Source organism: Pelecanus crispus, chromosome 3 (genome assembly GCF_030463565.1).
Source record: "Pelecanus crispus isolate bPelCri1 chromosome 3, bPelCri1.pri, whole genome shotgun sequence".
Classification (NCBI taxonomy): domain Eukaryota; kingdom Metazoa; phylum Chordata; class Aves; order Pelecaniformes; family Pelecanidae; genus Pelecanus; species Pelecanus crispus.
Window position 1 is genome coordinate 26,344,743 of NC_134645.1, and position 21,345 is coordinate 26,366,087.

General features: G+C 44.5%; 1 protein-coding gene across 5 annotated transcripts; it reads left to right on the plus strand.

Annotated features, from left to right (window-relative positions):
- Nucleotides 1-109: 109 nt before the first annotated feature.
- Nucleotides 110-20,332, plus strand: KAT14 (lysine acetyltransferase 14). 5 transcript variants are annotated; one of them, XM_009492308.2, is made up of 10 exons: nt 110-394; nt 3,809-3,927; nt 6,027-6,148; nt 8,719-8,900; nt 9,458-9,877; nt 10,890-11,461; nt 12,005-12,141; nt 12,655-12,830; nt 16,019-16,209; nt 18,898-20,332. In XM_009492308.2, the coding sequence occupies exons 1-10, from the start codon at nt 121-123 to the stop codon at nt 19,069-19,071; spliced, it is 2,367 nt and encodes a 788-aa protein (XP_009490583.2). In that variant the 5' UTR covers nt 110-120; the 3' UTR covers nt 19,072-20,332. The 5 variants fall into 5 exon arrangements, with proteins under 5 accessions (XP_009490583.2, XP_075563164.1, XP_075563165.1 ...); XM_075707049.1 differs by having other exon boundaries at nt 12,721-12,830; XM_075707050.1 differs by having other exon boundaries at nt 12,005-12,054.
- Nucleotides 20,333-21,345: the final 1,013 nt, after the last annotated feature.

Consider the following 21,345-nt stretch of genomic DNA (forward strand, 5'->3'; position numbering starts at 1 on the left):
CCAAAAGCTATAGGGTGGACACAAAACATTTCCTCTGTCATCGGTACTTTGTGGAGACTTGGCCAGCACATCCAGCGTGGATGGACTTGTCAGTGTGGGGAGGAATAATAGCTCCTTGTTATGCAAACACCATCTAGGATGGCTAATAACGTTCACATGAGTGGGCTGCTGAGCCGCCATGATGACGAAGCCACCAGGACCTCTACCTCAGAGGGCCTGGAGGAGGGTGAGGTGGAAGGGGAGACCCTCCTGATTGTCGAGTCTGAGGACCAGGCTTCGGTGGATTTATCACACGACCAGAGCGGGGACTCTCTGAACAGCGACGAAGGTGACGCGTCCTGGATGGAGGAGATGTCCTATTACTGCGAGAAGTGCCAGAAGTGGATTCCAGCAAGTAAGTCTGCCAGTTGTGCTGTGTCTTGCTTGCATTGCTGGGGTTGTTGTTTGCAAGGTGGTTGTGCTGTCCTGCATGTCTGTTTTAAGGGGCAGCCCTTGTTTTGCTGTATCCCATCCTGTGCTGGAGGAGACAGGCTGTCTTGGCATTGCGTGGAGCCCAGCAGCCTGATGCCAGTGGTGTGCGTTAGGTGCTTCAATCCATGAACTGTATGGGTGTCCAAAGCTGGCATTCCCTGTAAAGAAATGAGGCCGTCTTCTTTAATTAGTAAAGAACACGGGTATGACTTTAGAAACATGCACACCCTCCCGAGTCTTGCTGCTCGTGTGCTTAGGGGACTTTGGCCAAGTGATTTGGCCTCTCTGCTCACTCAGATAATCACCCTTGCTGCAAAGCTCTTCCTGTGGAGGAAAAGGGCTTTGGGATAGTGTTACTTTTTCTTTTTTGTTTTTCTTTTTCCTGGTCAGTTTGTCACATCTGTGGAACATATGGCTGAATCTCAAACTTAATGGTTTCCTGATAGTGTGAATTTAATTTAGCTTTCACAGAAGCGTGTCCAGCCTGTAGCAGCTAGCTTTGGGAGGCATTTGGAACAAGGTGTAAAACTTGATCCCTCTGCTACTGCTGCTTGACCTAAGATATATGCTGTTAGCAACATAACAGACTAGACTTTACTTTCTAAATTCTGGATTATCAGATCTATTATTAGATCCCAAAGCTAGATATTGCTAAGCGCTGGTTGGGTTTTGTTTTTTTAATTGGGGGAGTGTTGTTTGGTTTTGGTGGGTTTTTTGTTCGTGGCTAGTAGTGAACTCTTCAGGTGGCACCTGCCTTGCAGATATAGAATCATAGAACCGTTTAGGTTGGAAAAGACCTTTAAGATCATCCAGTCCAACCATTAACCTACACTACCAAGTCCACACTAAACCAATCAAGGGTAGACTAGATTAAACCATGTCCGAAGTGCCACATCTACCTGTTTTTTGAACACTTCCAGGGATGGGGACTCCACCACCTCTCTGGGCAGCCTGTTCCAATGCTTGACAACCCTTTCCGTGAAGAAATTTTTCCTAATATCCAGCCTAAACCTCCCCTGATGCAGCTTGAGCCCATTTCCTCTCGTCCTATCGCTAACCACACGGGAGAAGAGACCAACACCCACCTCACTACAACCTCCTTTCAGGTAGTTGTAGAGAGCGATAAGGTCTCCCCTCAGCCTCCTCTTCTCCAGGCTAAACAACCCCAGTTCCCTCAGCCGCTCCTCATAAGGCCTGTGCTCCAGACCCTTCACCAGCTTCGTTGCCCTTCTCCGAACACGCTCCAGCACCTCAATGTCTTTCTTGTATTGAGGGGCCCAAAACTGGACACAGTATTCCAGGTGTGGCCTCACCAGCGCCGAGTACAGGGGGACAATCCCCTCCCTGCTCCTGCTGGCCACACTATTCCTGATACAGGCCAGGATGCTGTTGGCCTTCTTGGCCACCTGGGCACACTGCTGGCTCACATTCAGCCGGCTGTCTACCAACACCCCCAGGTCCTTTTCGGCCAGGCAGCTTTCCAGCCACTCTTCCCCAAGCCTGTAGCGTTGCATGGGGTTGTTGTGACCCAAGTGCAGGACCCGGCACTTGGCCTTGTTGAACCTCATACAGTTCGCCTTGGCCCATCGGTCCAGCCTGTCCAGGTCCCTCTGCAGGGCCATCCTACCCTCCAGCAGATCGACACTCCCACCCAACTTGGTGTCATCTGCAAACTTACTGAGGGTGATATGTCAGAGCTGCCCTTTTTGCCATCTTAGAATTTACCAACAGATACAGTGTAGAATTCTCCTCTGAAGGCGTGTTAGTGAGTGTTTTGATGTTAATGTAGTGGAACCAGCACTGTACTGTTAAGGTAGTATGCAGTTAAACTTGAAATGTATTAAGGTAGCATACATATTAACTTGAAATGTATTAATAAAAAAAAATGGTGGCATGAGATAGCTCATCTTAGAGCACTTCATTTAACACTCTATTTGTTTTATTTTACAAAGATGTTCCCCTCTCTCGTTGCTGTGGAACAAATCCAAAGAGCAGAAAAAGCCAATCACGGAGCAACAGTAACTAGATACAAATGTGCAAAGTAAACAAGCTGGAAAAGGGAAATGCTGCGCTCTTTGCTAATTGTTCAGTTATACGGATATCAGTTGTCACTTGTGAAAGTCACCAACATGCTCAGAAAAATTATCACCTTTTACACTGAATCGCCATCTAGAAATTCTGTTAACCTGCTAAGTGTGTGTGTGTGGGTGTTCTCTGTCAGACATAGGTGCAACTTTAATAGCTATATTTATTCCGCACTTCACTACAGAAGCAGAGCATCCATATATTGCAAATGCTTGATCTAGTGTCGTTATACAGAAGACATAAAAGAGTTGTCATACTTTTAGAGAAAGACCTTTCATGCGTGAATTTCCAGAAATGCTGTGTTCTTAACTCTTACCCTGTCCTGTGATTTTATTTTTTAATTTTTCGTATTTGTGTAAATCAACCCCTGGTGAGTTTAGAAGTCCTGATTCGTATGATGGTTTTTTTTCTCTGCTGCAGAAAGATAGAACTAGAGCCTGTAACTTTGGATGCGTGGGGTTTTACAGGTGGCTCTATCCCAGCAGATCACTTTTGTTCAGACAAACTTTTATGCAGGGTTAGCTTTACACAGCAAAGCATATGCTGAAGTGCTTTGCTGATTTGGGATCTAATGCATCAACTGCAGTAAAGAAAAAGTGCTTCCTGAGAATGTTGGGCCCTTCTTTTGGCTCTCAGTCTCAAGGAAAGATCTTCCCCTGATAGGAGAAATAAATACCTTAAAGCTTCATACCAAGTCTGCTGGAGTGCATCCTGGAGGCTGCTGTAAACAGGGACTGACAACCTTACTTTAGTAACAGTTTGTGGACAGGGCAAGAGAGAGCTGTAAAGACATGCAGCAGTGAGTGGAAAGATGACATGGAAGAGAAAGCTTGTATATTCTGATAGCCTTTGCCGTAGCATACCTTTTTTTAACAGGTCAGCTTTTTTTTTACAGTAGAGTGGGAAAACAGTTATTTATTGAAGTATATAGGTTATCCTGGGGAAGCAAGAAGGAATGAGAAATGCAGGAAATCCTTGGCTTTGTACCTGCATTCAGATGTTAAGTAGAACACCCGTTTTTTATGCCTGTGCTTTTCAGTTGGTCACTGCTGGCTGCTGCAACTGTGAAATGAATCTGCGCCTTCCATTGCAGCAAGTTCTTGATGCTTCCTAGGAACTGTCTGGGTCTCTGGACTCTGGGTAAAAGGCAAAAAGTACTTTTCTGCCTGATGTTGTAGGAAATCCAAATCTCCTTTGCAGTACTTTTTCCTATAAAAGGACCAAGGGATTGATTTTTGTGTATTCATTTTAGGTCAACTGAGAGAACAGCTCAGCTACCTCAAAGGAGATAACTTTTTCAGATTTACTTGCTCCGATTGCTCAGAAGATGGGAAGGAGCAATTTGAACGACTGAGATTAACATGGCAACAAGTAAGTAAAACGTTTGTGCCAGCAGAACAACCACAGGACTTTCTAAAATTGTTGTTTGTTGTGTAGAAAAGGAGGATCAGGTATAGGTAACAAAGAAACATATGCATGAACTTCAGAAATTAATTAGCTAAGGATTGCCTGCATATTAGAACTTGGGCATTTGGCAGGTAAATTGAAAGATAATAATACAAACCACATTCTTTTTTTTTTTTTTTCTTCTCCTTCACCTTATGTTGCTCATGAATTCATGGCTTCAGGCAGGTTTGGAAAAGCAAAATGAATGCAATGTGGCTGCTAGGCATGAACAGCTTTTTGTGTATATGAGCAAATGTAAAACTAGTGAGGTGGCAACATACAAACAGAAAGCTTGCCAGCTCCCTGAACGCAAAGCTCCAACCTGGCTGCTTACTCACTAGCAACATTCCTTGCTGGAATTTGCTATTTCAGTCACTTTCACACCTGAGCAATCAAAATAATTTGTATTATACAGCAACCACCGTATGGGTAGGCTGATGCACATCATCTTGCTCTAAGCAGGGCGCTGGAAGGGCAGGCAGGCAGTGCTGGCTGCCTCTGCATAAAATGAATTTGATCAGGGGGTAGCTGTTGCTTAGCATTAAGTGTTTCCACATGCTGGGCAGTATGTGCGAGACATCTATTTGCATCCTTTGGGACAGTAGTGGTGTGTTGTCTCATAACAGATCATTTAAAACATCAATTGTAACTCCTACAGTGCTTTCTCATGGTGCCCAGGGCAGGGCTATGCAGGAGAAAAGGTTGGCGTAGCAGTCTGTGGCTAGCAGATCGGCAGGGTTTCAGCAGTTACAGATATGGAGAGCAAAGGCTGCTAGCATTACACCCAGGTCTCTTCAGAGTGGCATGGGGAAGGGGACAGACAAAATCAAAACGGGTGAGGTTGACTAGTGAAGAGGCTATCTCCCTAGCCTTCCAGCAGCCAGAGTTGCTGCTGCTTCTGGGTAAGTTGAATTGAGGGAAGAGGTCAAATCAACTTATCTGAAGTAGGAAAAATGGGGACAGTGATTCCTGGATTTTTTTCAGAGTATGTGAAACAGATCCTTATCTTTAGCCAGTTGAAAAGAGAATTGGTTTTGAAGTCCTGAGACACTGTCCCACCCGACTTAAAAACCATAAAACCCTCGATAAATAGTTATCAAGCTAACAGGGGTTGCAAGGCAGAAATAGGATACAGGGGACATTAAGGCTGTCTGTATTTCCTCCTTTTGGCATCTTCAGCAATGCATTCCAGAAAGCTATGGCCCACTGCGAGGAGACCTATCTCCCTAAGAAAAATACATTTCAGATTTCTCTGACAGTGAAGAAAAAGTCCCTATTGGAAGTACTATCCAACTGAGGCTGTGTGAGTGTTGAAAGATGGTCCCAGCCTAGCTGATTTTAGTTGTATTCAAATGAATTAGGTAAATGTAATTAACAGCTGGTCATTTAGGATTTACTTAAAAAGAGGTGTGCTATTTTTCAAACGTGCCCTTTAGGCATGTAATAGGGGAGACTGAATTCGGTTGTGAAGCACGTGAATGAGCTGTAAATGGATTGTGTTCAAGGAAGATCACCTGGAGACAAACTTAATTCTTGTATACCCAGAACAATTAGTAGATATCATTTAATTTTACAGACCGTTTACAGTCTGTTCAGTTTGAAATGTAACAGTAAGTATTTAGAAGGACCTTGTCACTTGATGGATTAGATAGTGGGATTACTTGTGACCATTTTTTGGAAAGACTTTTTTCCCTACCTCTACACTACATTCAGATCCCAGTTGTGATATAATTCATTTATACAACTGCTGCAAAAGCTTGTATCTTAGCATAAACCTGCATAACTAGGCAGCTTGTTATTCCCCTGGGATGAAGAAATCTCTGGGAGAATGTGCATCTAACAATAGAAAGACAAGAATGGGCAGCATAAAAGCAGGAAGATGGATTGCAGAAGTTGCCTATGAGATGTTGCAAAACCAAGATATTTATGAGGGAACAATGATTTGTGTGTGTGTGTGGTGGCTCTGGGGGGCAATTCAGATGAAACAGAAAAGATTCACTTGTATCCAACACTTTCTGTTCCAGGTTGTCATGCTGGCAATGTACAATTTGTCTCTGGAAGGAACAGGCCGTCAGGGGTACTTCAGATGGAAAGAAGATATTTGCGCTTTTATTGAGAAACACTGGACTTTCTTATTAGGGAACAGGTAAAGACGTGATGTTTCCCTGAAGGCCTGGTTGGTGAGCCAAAGGAATTAAAACCTGTTATGCAGATGGACAAGAATCCTGGTTAATTTGGTGATGTCTCTGTTGAGCTTCACTAGTGAGAAAACTGGAGAATTTAATATTGAGGACCTGAATGTAGGCATGAGGGGTACTCTTGAGAAAGAATAAGCATTTCTTAGTGGGGGAAAAACAAGCTCAAGCATGTCACACAAATGCAATGGAGATGCATATATTTTGGGTTATTTCTTATCTTCCTGTAGGTAGCATATGAACCTGCAAAGCCATTCAGTATTTCTAAATAGACACAACGGATGGGCTGGTCCTGATGTCACTGGGCTTTAAAGAAAAAAAAAAAAAAGAGGTCCAGGCAATGTACCATGTTACTTGGCTATAAAGCTTGCATGGACCCAGTTCTCCAAAAAGGAAAATTGTGCCTTGTCTGTTTGCTTGTTTTGGATCTTAATAAAATAGCTTTTACATAGCAGGCATTACAAACCACTGAAATGTTTTTCAGTGTGTGTAAAGAAAGAAGCTGTCAGAGTAAGAACCCTTCTCATAAAGAGCAGCCTTCGCGGCATGATGAGTTGTGTGCCATACAGGCAAATGGCACATTTTTTATGAGCATGCTGAAGCTGTCAAACCCAAGTCTCACTGTTAATATGTGTGTTATAGAGGCAGGAAAGGAACTGAGCAATCCTCCGAAGTTGTAGATTTGATTGACTTCACAGCTTCTTTTCTTCCCCAGAGGTTTCTCTGTTGTAAGATCTGGCCTTTCGCCCTAACCAGATTTGCTCTTTGGCTTTGCTTTCATTGCTTGTCTGTGCCTCCTTGCTCTGTTCTCAGAAATGTTAGCATTTTTCCCCTCTGGAAACAACGGGTACCCTGACAGGAAGGCAGCTGATGGCCCATTGCCCCTAGCTCAGGGAGCCATCCTGAGCAGGTTTTGCTGCTGCCTTTTCAGACCTGCCCTGGGAACTGAGCACGCCTTGCTCAGATTAAATTCAGATGAAGTGATTACTGACCTCAGAGGTAGTCTCCCCACTTGCCTAGACAAGCCGCTGATGGAGCAGGGACAGCTGAACCATGTGTGTAGCGGTTCAAGGCGTGCCATGCTTTACTTCCATAGCATATTAAAGCACAGTTTATCCAGACTTGCTGTAACGCTCCGGACTCTGATCTGGGGCATTTGAGTTTAATCCCCCACATTTGAGGGTCAGTACCCCAAGGTGTGTAACTGGCAACACTCAGGCAGCAGCAAATACCTGCTTGGCCAAGCCTATCCTGAGTACTGAAGTTTTTGCCAGTGGAGGTGTGCAAAGGCAAGGAGGAGTCCCGAGATCCTGTGCAAATAAGGGTTTAGACTCTACACCATGAACCTCATTCTCCAGTAGCCAAGGGATTACCTCAGTTACTGGCTACAGGGGCAATTTTTTAATATTTCTTCTCACTTCTTCCCTAAATGACATTTTAGTTAGCCCTGTGACCAGTTCTTAGAGGAACAAAAAGTGCTCAGATGCCCAGTACACTGCCCTGCAGAGTGAAAGGCTTAAATGCAGCTCCCTGCCTCCACGTGGCCAAAAATGTGCTTCAAAAATAGTTCAGTAAGTGTGACTGACTGGTATGTTGACTAGTAGGGATCCTCTTCCCCATACTGCAGGAGAAGTTCTATGGCAGAAATCCCCAAGCAGGGATGGGGCTCCAGTATATATTGCATGCATGTGTCTGTGGGACAAGCATACATACTCTCTTACCTTGCTGCTTCCTGCAGCTCGGTTGTCCTTGGTGACTTATTTCTCAGACCCCTAACTCTGCTTCTCTGCAGTGCCTGACAAGGCTGCAGCTATGGAGCACAGGATGATCAGATCCCAACTCCCTTTGTGAATTCAGCCTTAGGGATCCTGTCCTACAGCTCTGGGAGTGTGCTTTGCTAAATGAAATCTCAAAGTAGTCAAGGCAGGCATTTAAATTAAGTTTGTCTTTCCTTCTGTGTGAAGTGATGCTCATCACTACCTTTCCCTTGCCTCTCCCATCCTGTACACCCAGAGTCCTGTTTGCCGTCTTCAGTAATGGAATATGGCTCTGCAATGTCAGGTCAACACAGCTATCACTAGGATCCTGTTCCCGTTCTTACATCATCAAATTATTAACGAAGGTAGCAACATCAGCATTTGAAAGCTGGGGGTTCCAGTGGCAGGGTAGACCTCTCCTCTGTAGGCTTGGCGTATGGCAGCTCATTCACAACAGAAAAATTGTGTCTCGCCTTGCTGCATTTGCATGGCATTTATGGAGCATATGTACACAGCGCTTTGTGCATCAGAGCCCACCAGTACATTGTAGCTTGCTGTTCAGAGTGGTTCTCTGTTTGAGAAGAAATTAATTAATCTTTAGCTTCTTTGAGGATGGGGGTGTGGGCAGTACGTCACCCGCCTGCATCAGTGCCAGTGGCAGAAGCACTCTGCCCTTTCTGTCTCGGCAGAGGGAGGAGGCTTCAGGATGAAAGCACAGCTGGTGAGTGGGGACCTAACACTTGTTTTCCCCTCTCCCACCATAGGAAAAAGACCTCAACATGGTGGAGCACAGTCGCTGGCTGTCTCTCTGTGGGGAGCCCCTTGTTTTTCCGCTCAGGGGCACAGGAATTTGGAGAACCGGGGTGGTGGAAACTGGTTCATAATAAACCCCCAACAATGAAACCTGAAGGAGAGAAGTTGTCTGCATCTGCACTAAAGGCAAAAGGTAACTCTTTTACCAATGGTGTGTAGGTTCCCAGTTGGGCCAGAGCTGACAGAGCTGGAAGACATGAGAAAAGTTTACTTAAAGCAATGTGTTTGTGTGTGTGGACAGTTACAGGGCATGATATTTTTTTTTTCTTAGTTTAGCTCTGCTGTAATGCTTGATTTAAGAGGACTGTGTTGCATATGCTGTAGTATGAGAAGCCTGTTACGTTTTCTGCCTTTTTGCATTGCGCTAACCAATTTAAAGGCTTTTGAGATTTGTTCAGTTTTTTTTGTAGCTGAAATATACAACTTCTCTGCTCCTCTTTACCCTGGGGAGGGGGTTTTTTATGTTTTGTCCACACTAGATGCAAATTCCCTTCTGTGCAGAGGAGTAAAATTGGGGCTTAAATGAGGCTTTAGTGCTGCTTTGGCTACCTGTCCCAGAGTGAATTTCTCGTATATTTTGAAAATGCATCTTCTAAGATTTGTAGTCAATGTGTTTTTCTGACTGTATAGTATGTATCCGGTGACTGCAGGAGCTCAGTGTGTGTTAGAATAAGCAAACTGCTTCTTTAGCAGCTTCAAAGCCACCTCTGGATCCCATCATTACTGTGGAAGGACTCAGGAAGCGGGTAAGCCGCAATCCAGTCGAATCAGCCATGGAGCTGAAGGAGAAGAGATCTCGCACTCAGGAAGCCAAGGATATTCGGAGAGCCCAGAAGGAGGCAGCCGGCTTCCTGGACCGGAGTACTTCCTCCACTCCTGTTAAATTCAGCAGTCGAGGCCGTCGTCCTGATATTGTCCTTGAGAAAGGAGAGGTGATTGACTTCTCCTCCTTGAGCTCTTCAGATCGCACTCCTCTGACAAGCCCTTCTCCTTCCCCATCTCTGGACTTCTCTGCTCCTGGCACTCCAGCCTCGCATTCAGCTACTCCCAGCCTTCTCTCAGAAGCAGATCTCATCCCAGATGTCATGCCACCACAGGCTCTGTTTCATGGTAAGAGATGCCATGTTTTTTCTTTAATACCATACATTCTTTAATACCATACCATACATAGTTGTTAAGGAAGATGCTAAAAAAAAACCCAAAACAAAACCAAACTTCCAATGAGCTGCAGGATCTTTTCAAGGTAAGATAGAAAGTAACTGGTAAAATTCTGTTTGTCTTAGTTGCATGTAAATCTTGATAAGTTTTCCACAGTTGTACTGCCAGCTTCTAAGGGCAGAAGGAATCACCATTATCATCTTCTGAGGGATCCTGAATAAACAGTGGGTAGAAGATTTCACCTAGCAACTGCTTCAGCACTCAGCGTAAGCATTTCACTGCAACACAGATTACGCTGTTAAATAGTAACTCTAATTTTGCCTCAACTGTTTCTTAAATGGGAGGAATTTAATTCTCATGGTAATGTTCCAGTAATTCTATAAGTTCAAACATCCCAATTAACAAATGTTACATTTCAGTCAGGTTGCAAAGCAGTGATGCAGGTTGAATGCTTTTAATTACTTAAGGAGCCAGACCTCAACCTAATTGGGGAACTGGAGAATAAAGCACTTCTTGTTGGAAGGAAGGATAGTCAAGTTCTGTAGAGGGACAAATCCTGTGCTTCTGTACCTCCTAACTGTTCCTGCAGTTTAAACAGATCTTCTCCAGGGTATGCTAGCTGAAGATATAGCTCACTAGCTTGACCATTTGATCCCCAGTCTTCAGGAATTTTCAACAATTTAACACTTGTCAAATAGCATGAGCTTGCAGCTCAGGAGTGCCATGTTTTCGGATGCCAAACTGCAAGACACCTTAGGAGCAGGATTGATTCTGTGTCCTGAAATTGGACTCCTTATGGTGTCTCCTGTCCAAAATCAGAAGTTCCAGAAGTATATAGAAAATGGAGTGTGTTGGGTAAACCCACATTATTTCTCCTTAGCAGAAAAGTCCTGTGACAGCCCTTTTTGAAATGGGGCTTTGATGTTTACATTTTTTTCCTGGATTATTTTGATCTGTTGAACAGATGATGAGGAGATGGAAGGAGATGGAGTCATAGACCCAGGAATAGAGTATGTGCCCCCTCCCAGTGGGACAGCTGGTGCTGGCACTGTGATAGCAAGTAGGAAAAAAGTGAAGACAGCTGAGCAGATCAAGCAAGAGGTGGAAAGTGAAGAAGAAAAAACAGAAAGGATGGAAGGTGACAGTGAAGATCCTGAAGAGTCAAACGCATCATTGCAGGTGAGGGGGCGAGACAAGAGGAAGCCACAGCTGGAGAAGGATGCTAAACCCAGAGCTCCCAAGCATACCTCTGTTAGCATCTATGAGGAAAAGCTGCTGCTGAAGAGACTGGAAGCCTGTCCTAATGCCATGAGCATGACGCCAGAGGCCCGGAGACTGAGGCGCAAGTTGATAGTCAGGCAGGCCAAGAGGGAAAGAGGACTGCCGCTCTTTGACTTGGACCAAGTTGTGAACGCTGCTCTGCTCTTGGTTGATGGGATTTACGGAGCCAAAGAAGGAGGTGTTTCCAGGTCCCCAGTAGGGCAAGCAACATACAGAACTACTAGCCAGGACTTCAGGATCTTGGACAGGTACCAGGTGAGTTGTTTCCAAATCTAAGTGAGCTTTTGGCACTGGTTATTTTAGAGCTTTTGCTGCAGACAGCGATGTCCCCTTGAGGTTATCTGACTCCCAAAGTGAAAAGGATTATGTGAACAAGATTCATTTTGACTTGGGGCTGTGTCCCCACCAATGCTCACATAAACCTCTTTTCTTCTTGGGACATGCTCGTACAGCACAGCTGTCTATCAGTGTCAGCACCAGAAGTGACTATGTATTTGTACTCCAGCCCTGCCCAAACACTGATGGTGGAGGCCTGGAAGTACCCAAATAGGCGGTTTCATGCTGTGTAGGAGGGAGATCACTTGCAGTGCTTTTCTGAGTGATGTGTGCGGCTCATAGGTTTGAGTGCTAAATCTGAGAGTGCACAGCAGAGTCCTCTGAGGTGGGACAGTTGTGCTGTGGGTCCAGTCCATCCTTTCAGATTGAAAGGCCCTTATTCTCCCTCTGTTGATACAATTCCCCTGTGTTAAGTCATGGACTAATCTTCCTGAAATGTTCTGCATTTTTTTGTACATATAGACAATGCTGCCTGCCATGAAGGGGTATCGACAGCAGACAACAAAGTTTCTGTATCGACTGGTAGGCTCAGAAGACCTGCTGACAGACCACAGTATTGTCAGTCCTTACACATCCCGTGTCCTGAAACCTTACATCAGGTACAGGTGGTCAGAGGTTGAATTTCCTCTTGGCTTGTGAACCGACAGCCCACGGAGAGGACACCTTTCTTGGGCAGTGCTCCTCACTCATCCTTGAAGTGCAACCCAGTATACTATGGTAACCCTGAAAGGATAGTGTTTTGTTTAGCTGAGTAGTTAAACTGGCTCTGCCTTGGGAAGGGGAATCTCCAAGAAAGGGCAGGGCAGAGAGGGAATCACCATAGTCATTCAATGCAAGTTGCACCTGCTCTTGGGTCAGAACCATGATTTCCTTGCTCCTGTTGTAAGGAGAGGTTGGCTTCTCGTGCTGCATATCCAGGAAGTGTCCTGGTCTCTGCCACAAGGGTGTTTTTGCTGAGCTGGGTGCTGTTTTCCCACATGAATGGAAGACTCTGTTCCTTTGTTCTAAGTTGAGCATGTCAGAAAGTATTTCATGGGCAGTACCCATTCAGCTGCAGTGGCAGTTATTGTTGCTCACTTGCCTTTTGTGTTTGCTTTTCATGTTGCTGGCAGGCGCGATTATGAGACAAAGCCCCCAAAACTCAGGCTGCTGGCAGAAATCCGGGCGTATCCACACAGGAATGATCTCAACTGGAAGGCTGAGCCAGAAGCACCCGTTGATTACTGCTATGTTCGCCCTAATCACATCCCCACTATAAACTCCATGTGCCATGAATTCTTCTGGCCTGGTAAGGTTCCTTCAGTGCTTGGTTTTCTAAGAAGGAGGTGGTTTTGTTTGGAAAAAAATATTCTTGGGCCAAATTTTTCTTCAGTTGGTGTCTGGCTCGGTTCTTAGAAAACCATTATCTGATGTCATAGGAATGCAGTTCAGATGGAGACATGGGTTTGGTGTCTTTGTCTTTTGAGATCATTTAGAACTGGGCAATTAGGCCCTAATTAGCACAGCACTTAAAGAAATAGATTGTTTTGGGTAACAACATTGATGCCAGTAGGAGTAGTCAGTTACTAAAATTAAGCATCCAGTGAAACGTTTTGCAGAATCAGGGGCTGAAGTAAACAGTTTTATATCAGAGATCTACTGCTCATTAGCTTCATGAGAAAGTTTCTTCCTAGCAGCCATAAGCTGGATATGTTGGAGTAAAATTTGGGAATTGCACTTAGAACTGCAGTCTTCACTGTGATGTCCTTTATTTCTTCAAGCCTCAGTATGTGCAAGGTATGGGAAAGCTTGGATATCAGTTTTTATGCATCATTTCTTGAACTGTAGGCTCTTTGGGGACAGTGGCTGCCCTTTATGGGGGCAGTTATGAGGCTGTAGTCTTTAGCTCTTCTGAAATAGTAACAGTGATGTTCATCTACTGCATGGATCAGCTTCTGATCAGCAAACAATGTGGCAGACTAATTTAGAAAAGCCCAGTGCAAATAGTACACACCTTTATTCCAAGTAACTGTTTGCTTTACATTTTGATTTGCAGATTGTGATTCAACAGGGTTTGTAGTTCAGCAGTGCTCATATGCTGCAGTCGGGATTGGAGCTCTTTGTGCTACTCATTGTCCAAATTGTACAATTCGGGGGGGAGATAACGTGGCATACCTTCCCTTTCACAAGCTGTTTTGGAGCTCATGAGAGACACTTGCAATCCCAGCAGAGGCTGAAACCTTTTGTCATAGTCTTTCCTCTTCTGATAATGCATTTGAAGTTCTGGCCAAGTTGGGTCGCACCTTTATTAAGTTCTTCAGGACTCACCCTGTTCTATTTAACGTAAGGAGCGTGGGTGTGTTCCACCCGATGGTGAACTGTTCATCATTAAATCAGAAAGCTGACACTCCCATCGGTCTCCAAACAGGAATCAAAATCTCTTCTGTGGTCTAAATTTTCTGAGTCTGGGATTATATGATTTATTGCACCTTGGTTTTGTTTTAGCAGGAGAGGTAAGCGATGAGGTGATACTTCAGGAGATAAAGCACAGCGTCTTTGTGGATGCAAAGGGTTTAGCTTCACAGCGGAATGGTACAACTGAGGAGGGGGTGGGATTTGCAGCTGGGAGGGCATCATTAAGCTAGCACTGATGTTCAGCGAAATAGCTGTCATTCTGCCTAAGTTTAGGCATCCGAAGCATGTGTGCGTGGGGGATGCTATCATTAGTAAATGACATCTTAGGTGTCCTCAGTTGTCTTCTAATAGTGATGCTCTCATTGACTGAATTCTTAAGTTTTAGGCACTTCACTGGGTGGGGTGAGCCCAGGCCTTCCACCTCTCCAAATCCTTCCCATCAGAGCTCTTCTTGTTTCTCACAAGGTAGAAACAAGTTTGCAGGTAGTTACCGCAAATGAGCTGATGTGAAGCAAGATTCCTCCTTGTTGTCTCTCACAGTATCTTGTGCCTTCATGTCCTAACGGGAAACATCTCCTGAACAGACGAGTGGTAAACCATACTGAGCTAAGCATCTTCCTACAGGAATAACTGCGTGCTGAGGGGACGGCACCATTTCATTGACGCCAGTGCGCTCAGGGCAATGTAGCATTCCTGTACAGACATGCTGTAAGGCACTCACAGTCAATTGCAGCCTTGAGATAATTAACACGGCTCCCTATTGCCAATCGATTCCTCCCACGTCTTACTCCACCCAGCTTACTCTCGAGCAAGAAAATAATTCACCCACTTATTTGTGCCTGGTGCCTTACGAAGTCTTGCATCTCATCAAGAGTGATAAACATTACTGGAAAACATACTCTGCTATTTTGTTATCCCACATTCCAAATATATCTGCGATTGCCAATTTGAGGCTGAAACTAACATTTATGGCACAGCTCCGCTATGTCTTGCACCTCATTTGGAGCCTGTCTACACAAATGACCAAGCAGTCTTCTGTGCCTTGAACTGCAGTGCTTAGCCCTAACATGCTGTGTGGATCCTCTTAGGCTGCAGCAGCAATGTGATTAGGCAAGGTAACAACCTCCACTCAGAAGTCACCAGCCTCAGGTCTTTCTGTCCAGCCTCTGACTCACAGAAGCACCACTGCCTGAGAGGCTGCTTCATGCTCCAGATTAGGGAATTTGCATGCTAAAAGCAAATGTTTTCTTGAAAGCTGTGGTCAGGTTCACAGTGCAGCTCCACAAACAGCTGCATATGCACAAGAGGAAGCAGCAGGAGCTCAAGGCCAGGTAGAGAAAAGAGATAGGAACCTTAGGCAGGTAACGCTACCAAAGCTGAAGCCCAGTTCCATGTCTACTGCGTCTGGAGAGAGTTTGCAAGAAGAACGGGATGGTTCACCCAGTGTATCAGGCTGATACACTCTAACCTGCCCCCCTCTGCTTGTCTGCAGGCAAGGTTCTCAGCATTTGCCAACTGGAATAGGAATGGTGTACAACCAACCTGGTGCTGGCCCAGCCCAGGTGAAATGAAGAAGCAAACCCTTAGCGATTAACGTTACTGCAGCCCTTAGGAGCCCTGGGCAAGGGGCACAAACTTACTAGGACCCAATCCAGCAAACATTTGCGCATGCATGTATCTTTATCCACATGCGTAGAATTGGGTCCTTAGCAGACTGCTGATATGGCTCAGAATGCAAACCAAGGAAAGATTAGTTGGGTGCTGAGATCATGTGATTATTTTTTTTAAACCATCCTGTTTCAGAGAACGTGCTTTTTGAGTTTTAGTTTCATCCTCAAGTCATGTGGGAGGAAATCAGCTTTATTAATTTCTCCATGGAAGAGTCCCCACTAGTAAGCAGGTCTCATTTTGTCCGTGTGTTTTGTTGAAGCATCTCGACGTCAGAGCTTTGAAATAAAGGTAGAAGGAAGGGATCAAGTGAGTGTTTCTAAAAGGCCTTAAACCCCTGAATTTCCATGCAAGTGTGACACTCTTCTTTTGGTTTGCAAAGCTTTCAACTGCTGTTTCTCTGTTTCTCCGTAGGAATTGATTTGTCAGAATGCCTGCAGTATCCAGACTTCAGCGTTGTCGTCCTTTACAAGAAAGTTATTATTGCCTTTGGCTTTATGGTGCCAGACGTGAAATACAATGAAGCTTACATCTCTTTTCTGTTAGTTCACCCTGAGTGGAGAAGAGCTGGGATTGCAACCTTCATGATTTACCATCTTATCCAGGTAATACAAAAAAATCCCATGTCTCTGCTAAAGAACGAGCTCTCCCTTCTTCCTTGTATGCACACATGCAAATATTAGAAAGTAAGTAGTGTTGTGTTCCTCCTTTCTGTCTCTTTCCCCTTACCCTTTCTTTGCTTACACACCTGCACAGGTTGTCAGCAGCCTGTGTGAACATTTATGGGGGAAATCACTTCAAAAGCAGAAACTAAAATGTATTTAGAAGAATAACCATACTGGACAGGTCCTCAGAATTAGCGAGGTGCTATAGACTTTGAATGTCTTGGGATTAACTTTGTGTTCTTCAGTGGTCAATAGTTCACATAACAGTAATACCATAAATGTGGGGTTTAAAGGAGAAAATGAGATAATAGTGGGGAGGTTCAGTTAGAACCTATCGCAGTTTTCTTGGCTACACCTGGAGGTTTATTCTGTGACCAGGGCTGTTGCATCAAATCACTTACTGATCTTAATCATTCTCTTCCACTTTTAATACTCTGGTTCAAATCCAGCTGAGTTGAAGATAAAGAATAAATGTTTGCAACCTCATTCAAATTTGTTCAAGCTAGCTTGTACTGGGCTTTGTTCCACAGGGACACTTGGGAAAATTAATCTGAGCTAACTAAACGGGTGGTATTAAAGTAGTTAAACTTCATTAAATCTCTGAATGAATACTGTTATTCAGGTGGCCTTAATTCCATTCACTTTCTTGAATTAAATTGCAGGAAAGCCAGCTTAATTTTGAGTAAGGATGCAGACAGATGTCCTTTTTAGAGCCCAGCTGTGCCTCTTCAGGGCCCACAGTTTTACCACTCCCTGAACTCTCTTGGCAGAGCTGCCTGTGTGAAACATTTCTTAACTTGTTTTAGTGAAGATGAGCTGCACTAGCAAAAACTCACCATTGAAACTCTTTTTCCTCATACTCATTTGGCTGAAGAGAGGTAGGGAGTGCTGGCAAAGCCTTGGGAACAGTGATTGTACCTTGGAACAACAGTTTCCACTGAGGGTAGCTCTTCTGTGCCACCCGAGGGTAACTATTCTACCTACACAGCTCTCTCCAGTGTCCACCTCTCTTTGCTCTACATGTTGACACAGGCCACTAATCAATCTACTTTAAATTCACCCCTTACATTTCCCAAGCATCTCTGTGTAAAGTGTTTAAGTAAATTGCCCTCAACTGTAGCCTGTTGATGTGAGATGTCAACACCTAGTGAGAACAGGCATGAGCGATGCGCCAAGGTTTGCAGGGATCCAGCAGCTGGACTCGTGTCTCTCCAGCAGAGTTGGGATGTGTTGGCAAGTCAGCTGTAGAAAATCATCACAGCTTTTTGTAGGATATATCACAGTCAATTACCTAAGTCTGCTTGCAGGTAGACTAGCATAAAATTATCACATTGAGGAGAGCCAGGCAGGTTTGAGGCTGATTAGGCTTGCTAGCAATGAGAGAACACCAGTGTATTGTCGGCTCATGTTAGATTTATTTTTCCATTGCCAAGTATCTATCAGTGGTAGAAGGCATTTAGTCGTGGAAGAGAAGAAATGATGGTTGTGACCTTCTGTTCCTCAATCGGCACATTGTACGTGCTGCTTCGTAGCCTGCTTGGGCTGACACCAGGGTCTGCTGTCTGTAGCTAGAGCCACTTTCATACGCTGTTTGGATTAAGGGTAATTCTCTGTCTCTTGGATCAGCATGCGGAGTTTGGGGATGGGTTCTTGGGAACAGCATAATCTAACAGAATATGTGTTGATGCAAATGATGCCTTCATGATGGTTTTGTTTTCAGAAGTTACCCTCTAATGCATCCGGCCCAGAGGACCAAACTGCATCTTCTTAATATCTCATTCCAACTCCCTTTTCCCAAAAATGAATCCAGATTCTTTTATTTCTTTTTTTTTTTCTTCCCCTTAAATCCCTGTGAGAGCTTTCCCTTTGAATAATCTACCATGGAAATTTCCTAAAGGGTGTTACTGTTCCCCCTCAGAGTTACAATACATTCAATGTAAATAGAATGCTATTAAAACACTAGATGAAAGCAAGAAAAAAATATTATATCGGCATCTTTATCAGAGAGCTGCTGGTTAGAATAATCTGGGATCTTTAAGGTAACTTCAGCCATGCCATTTGCTGTCTGAACTGAATTCCCTGCCTTCTCAGGAAGCGAGTGCTGTGCCCTGAAGGATGGGAGAGGAGCTGGGTGGGATAGACAGGAATTCCAGCGTGACAGCCCAGAGGTGCACTGGGGCTGCTCGCACGGTCCCAGGGAGCTCAGCTCTGTTTGCTGACGGGGAGGAGCATGGCGCCTGATCCTCTGGCATGTTTCGTCTTTTCTTCAGGCCATTGTCAGTAAATATTTGAGATCAGTGCTGTACACTGAGATTATTTTTAATTAACAATTACTTAGCAATTGACAACGGAAAGCTGACAAATTATAATCCAAAACCTGCTTTCATTGTCAGAGTCCACATTTCCCAGAAACAAAGGCTCAGAGGAACAGCAGTGTTCCCTTTGCCTTTCAGCTGTTGCTATGCGTGGTAACTTCTGTGTCGGGGCCTGTGATTTTCTCACATTTCCTCAGTAACTTGAATACCTGAACTGATGATTCTCTTCACCTCCGCATTCCCCCAGAGGCTGTCTCATTCTTTTGCTGTAATACTTTTTTTTTTTTTTTTTCTTCCCCCCCTCCCTTGGCAGACCTGCATGGGCAAAGACGTAACCCTTCACGTCTCTGCAAGCAACCCGGCTATGCTGCTCTACCAAAAGTTTGGATTTAAAACTGAAGAATACATTTTGGATTTTTATGACAAATATTATCCCTTGGACAGCAAGGAGTGCAAGCACGCGTTCTTTCTCAGGCTGCGGCGCTGATCCGTCACAGCTGTCTGGGGGTCTGCAAAAAGCCCAAACTGTCAAGCAAAGAACTACCACGGCTTTCAGTGGAGGACGTTGGCTGCCATGTGACAGCTGGAATGCACCGATGCCTTTATCCCTAGGACTTTGAATGCAAACAGTGCTATGTTGTGTGCTGAAACTGCAATTCAGGAGGATTGATTCCTACGCTCCAAGGAGTGAGGCCTGGAAATGCCAACTGGGACATGCTGAAACCACTGGAAGACTGAAATTCTTTATGGGGAGTTTTCATGCCACTGTTACTTTGGAGAGCCTCATTGACAAACAAACAAACAAAAAAATACTTGTCACTTCAGAGGGGCCCCATGGATTTCAAATTTTGAAACCTATCCAAAAAAGGTCGCAGGTTTCTTGTTCCTGTTTTTGTTTGTGGGAAATGAACATCTAAACTTAAGTCATCCACAGTGTGTCTGTGATTGGATTGCTTAGTGTGTCTGTGATTTGATTGCTTTGTTAGGAACCATGTCTTCAATCTGTGAAGGGAAATAAGATATTGGTGCATCTAGCTGGATGCTAACATTAGGAAAGCTTTACACGTGCCAGAACAGCAATACTGGAATCTTGTTTTAGGAATAATGAAGAGGTGTAAACTCACGTGATCCCAAATGCAAGGCTCAGAGGAGATGTCTTTCTTCCGCTCCTTCTCTACTGCCTTCTTTTCCCCTTGTTGACCCTGTGCTCAATGTGAAGTTCTTGTAGTGCGCAATGTTTTGTGTTCAGAAACAAGATGTCAAGCGGGTTTGTAGCTAGGCGAGGTAGGACACAACAGCTGCCAAATCAGCTCTTTGAAATCTTACAAGCTATCTGCCAGTTGTTGATGCTGCAGATCAGCCCTTTGGGCACACCTCTAACCACAGAGTCAGGCTCGCAGGCTCCAGCATCCACCTCCTCCTGCTACAGACACTCTGGCGAGGAGAAACCCAGAACAAAAGTCAGTGTTGACGGTTGAAATGCAGGCTCTGGTTTGTAGAAGCAATCTGTTTGTAGCTTGGAGGGAGGAGAGGGCAAAGGTGGGCCAGTTCCAGTTCTTGGAAGCATCTAAGCTGTGATTTCATGGCTCTAAGTAAAGAGGAGAGCAAATAATAAATAGAAATAACCAAGAATTAAAAAAAATACAAACTCCAAACAGTTTCTGTGGTAGTGGGGTCTAGTTGTTGTATACAGTTCAGCAGTTTCTCCCTGACTTTTATTGCATATGAACAGTAAGCTGGCAGTTTGCTCTGCTGCCTGACCAAAGGTCAGCCCATGCATTTTAAATAGGAATCACACATCCACTGTGCTGTTCCTTCCACATCAAGCCCCACAGAGAGCTACACAACAAATGTGACTTCTTTGTTCTTAATCCACTGTGTATACCTGTTGGGTACCTGGCTATAGTAGTAGTTGCCTTAATGGAGTCTTCATTTTGGTAACAGCAGAGAGATGGACACAAAGAATGTTTTTGTGTAGCCCATGTACGTCGTCACCAAAACAAAAACAGTGTTAGTGGGAGGGAAAAAGAACCCATCCAAGCGTTGTGTGCACTAACATCCATGCACATTTCTGCCTGCTTTATGACTATGTGAAAATTTTCAGTGTTACTGATGTTATGAGTTAGCTGTATTTGGAAACAAAAAAAATCTGTCTTTATAAATGGAATTAAAGCCCATCCCTTGGAAAAGCCTGCCTCTAGTCATACTGTTTGTTAAGCTGTCTCTCTGTCGTCTTATTTAATTGAAATCTAGCGAACTCAAGTATGGCTGATAGAGGATGCAAAGTGTGCATGTGGGCAGCAGGGCAAGGCAAGAAACTTCTTATTTCTCTACTGGGAATCCATACAGAAGCCGCACACATGCAGGCCCTAGTGGGCTGTTTTCTTGCCAGCCAGAATTAGGAGATAAAAGATAGTCTGAAGAAGATGACCAGTTCTGTGTAATGTTCTCAAAGGTGACTGAAGATTTTGAGGAGCTTCTTGTTCTGTGCTTATGCCTCTGTGGCTTTGTCCCTCAGAGGGAGGATGCCAAGTGAAGAAGGTGTTAGAACAGTCCTGGGATTCCTGCTGTGCTGCAGACCACTTGTTTTATCCAGGCGGTTCCTTTACCCCCAGATCCTTCAAAGGCAATGAAGTGCCTTTGGGCCTTTGCACCTCAGCCATTTTGGATCTATCCGTCACCTGGAAAAGTAGAAATACCAGTATTTGCCTTCTTCGGGGAGACTGGTAAGAATGAGCTCGTTAAAGGTTACAGGGGATGG

Coding starts and splice junctions, on each gene's coding strand:
- KAT14 (XM_009492308.2), top strand. CDS start 121: ATGCAAACACCATCTAGGATGGCTAATAACGTTCACATGAGTGGGCTG. Junction 12,142..12,654: donor GTCCTGAAACCTTACATCAG/GTACAGGTGGTC, acceptor TGTTGCTGGCAG/GCGCGATTATGAGACAAAGC. Junction 16,210..18,897: donor TGATTTACCATCTTATCCAG/GTAATACAAAAA, acceptor CTCCCTTGGCAG/ACCTGCATGGGCAAAGACGT.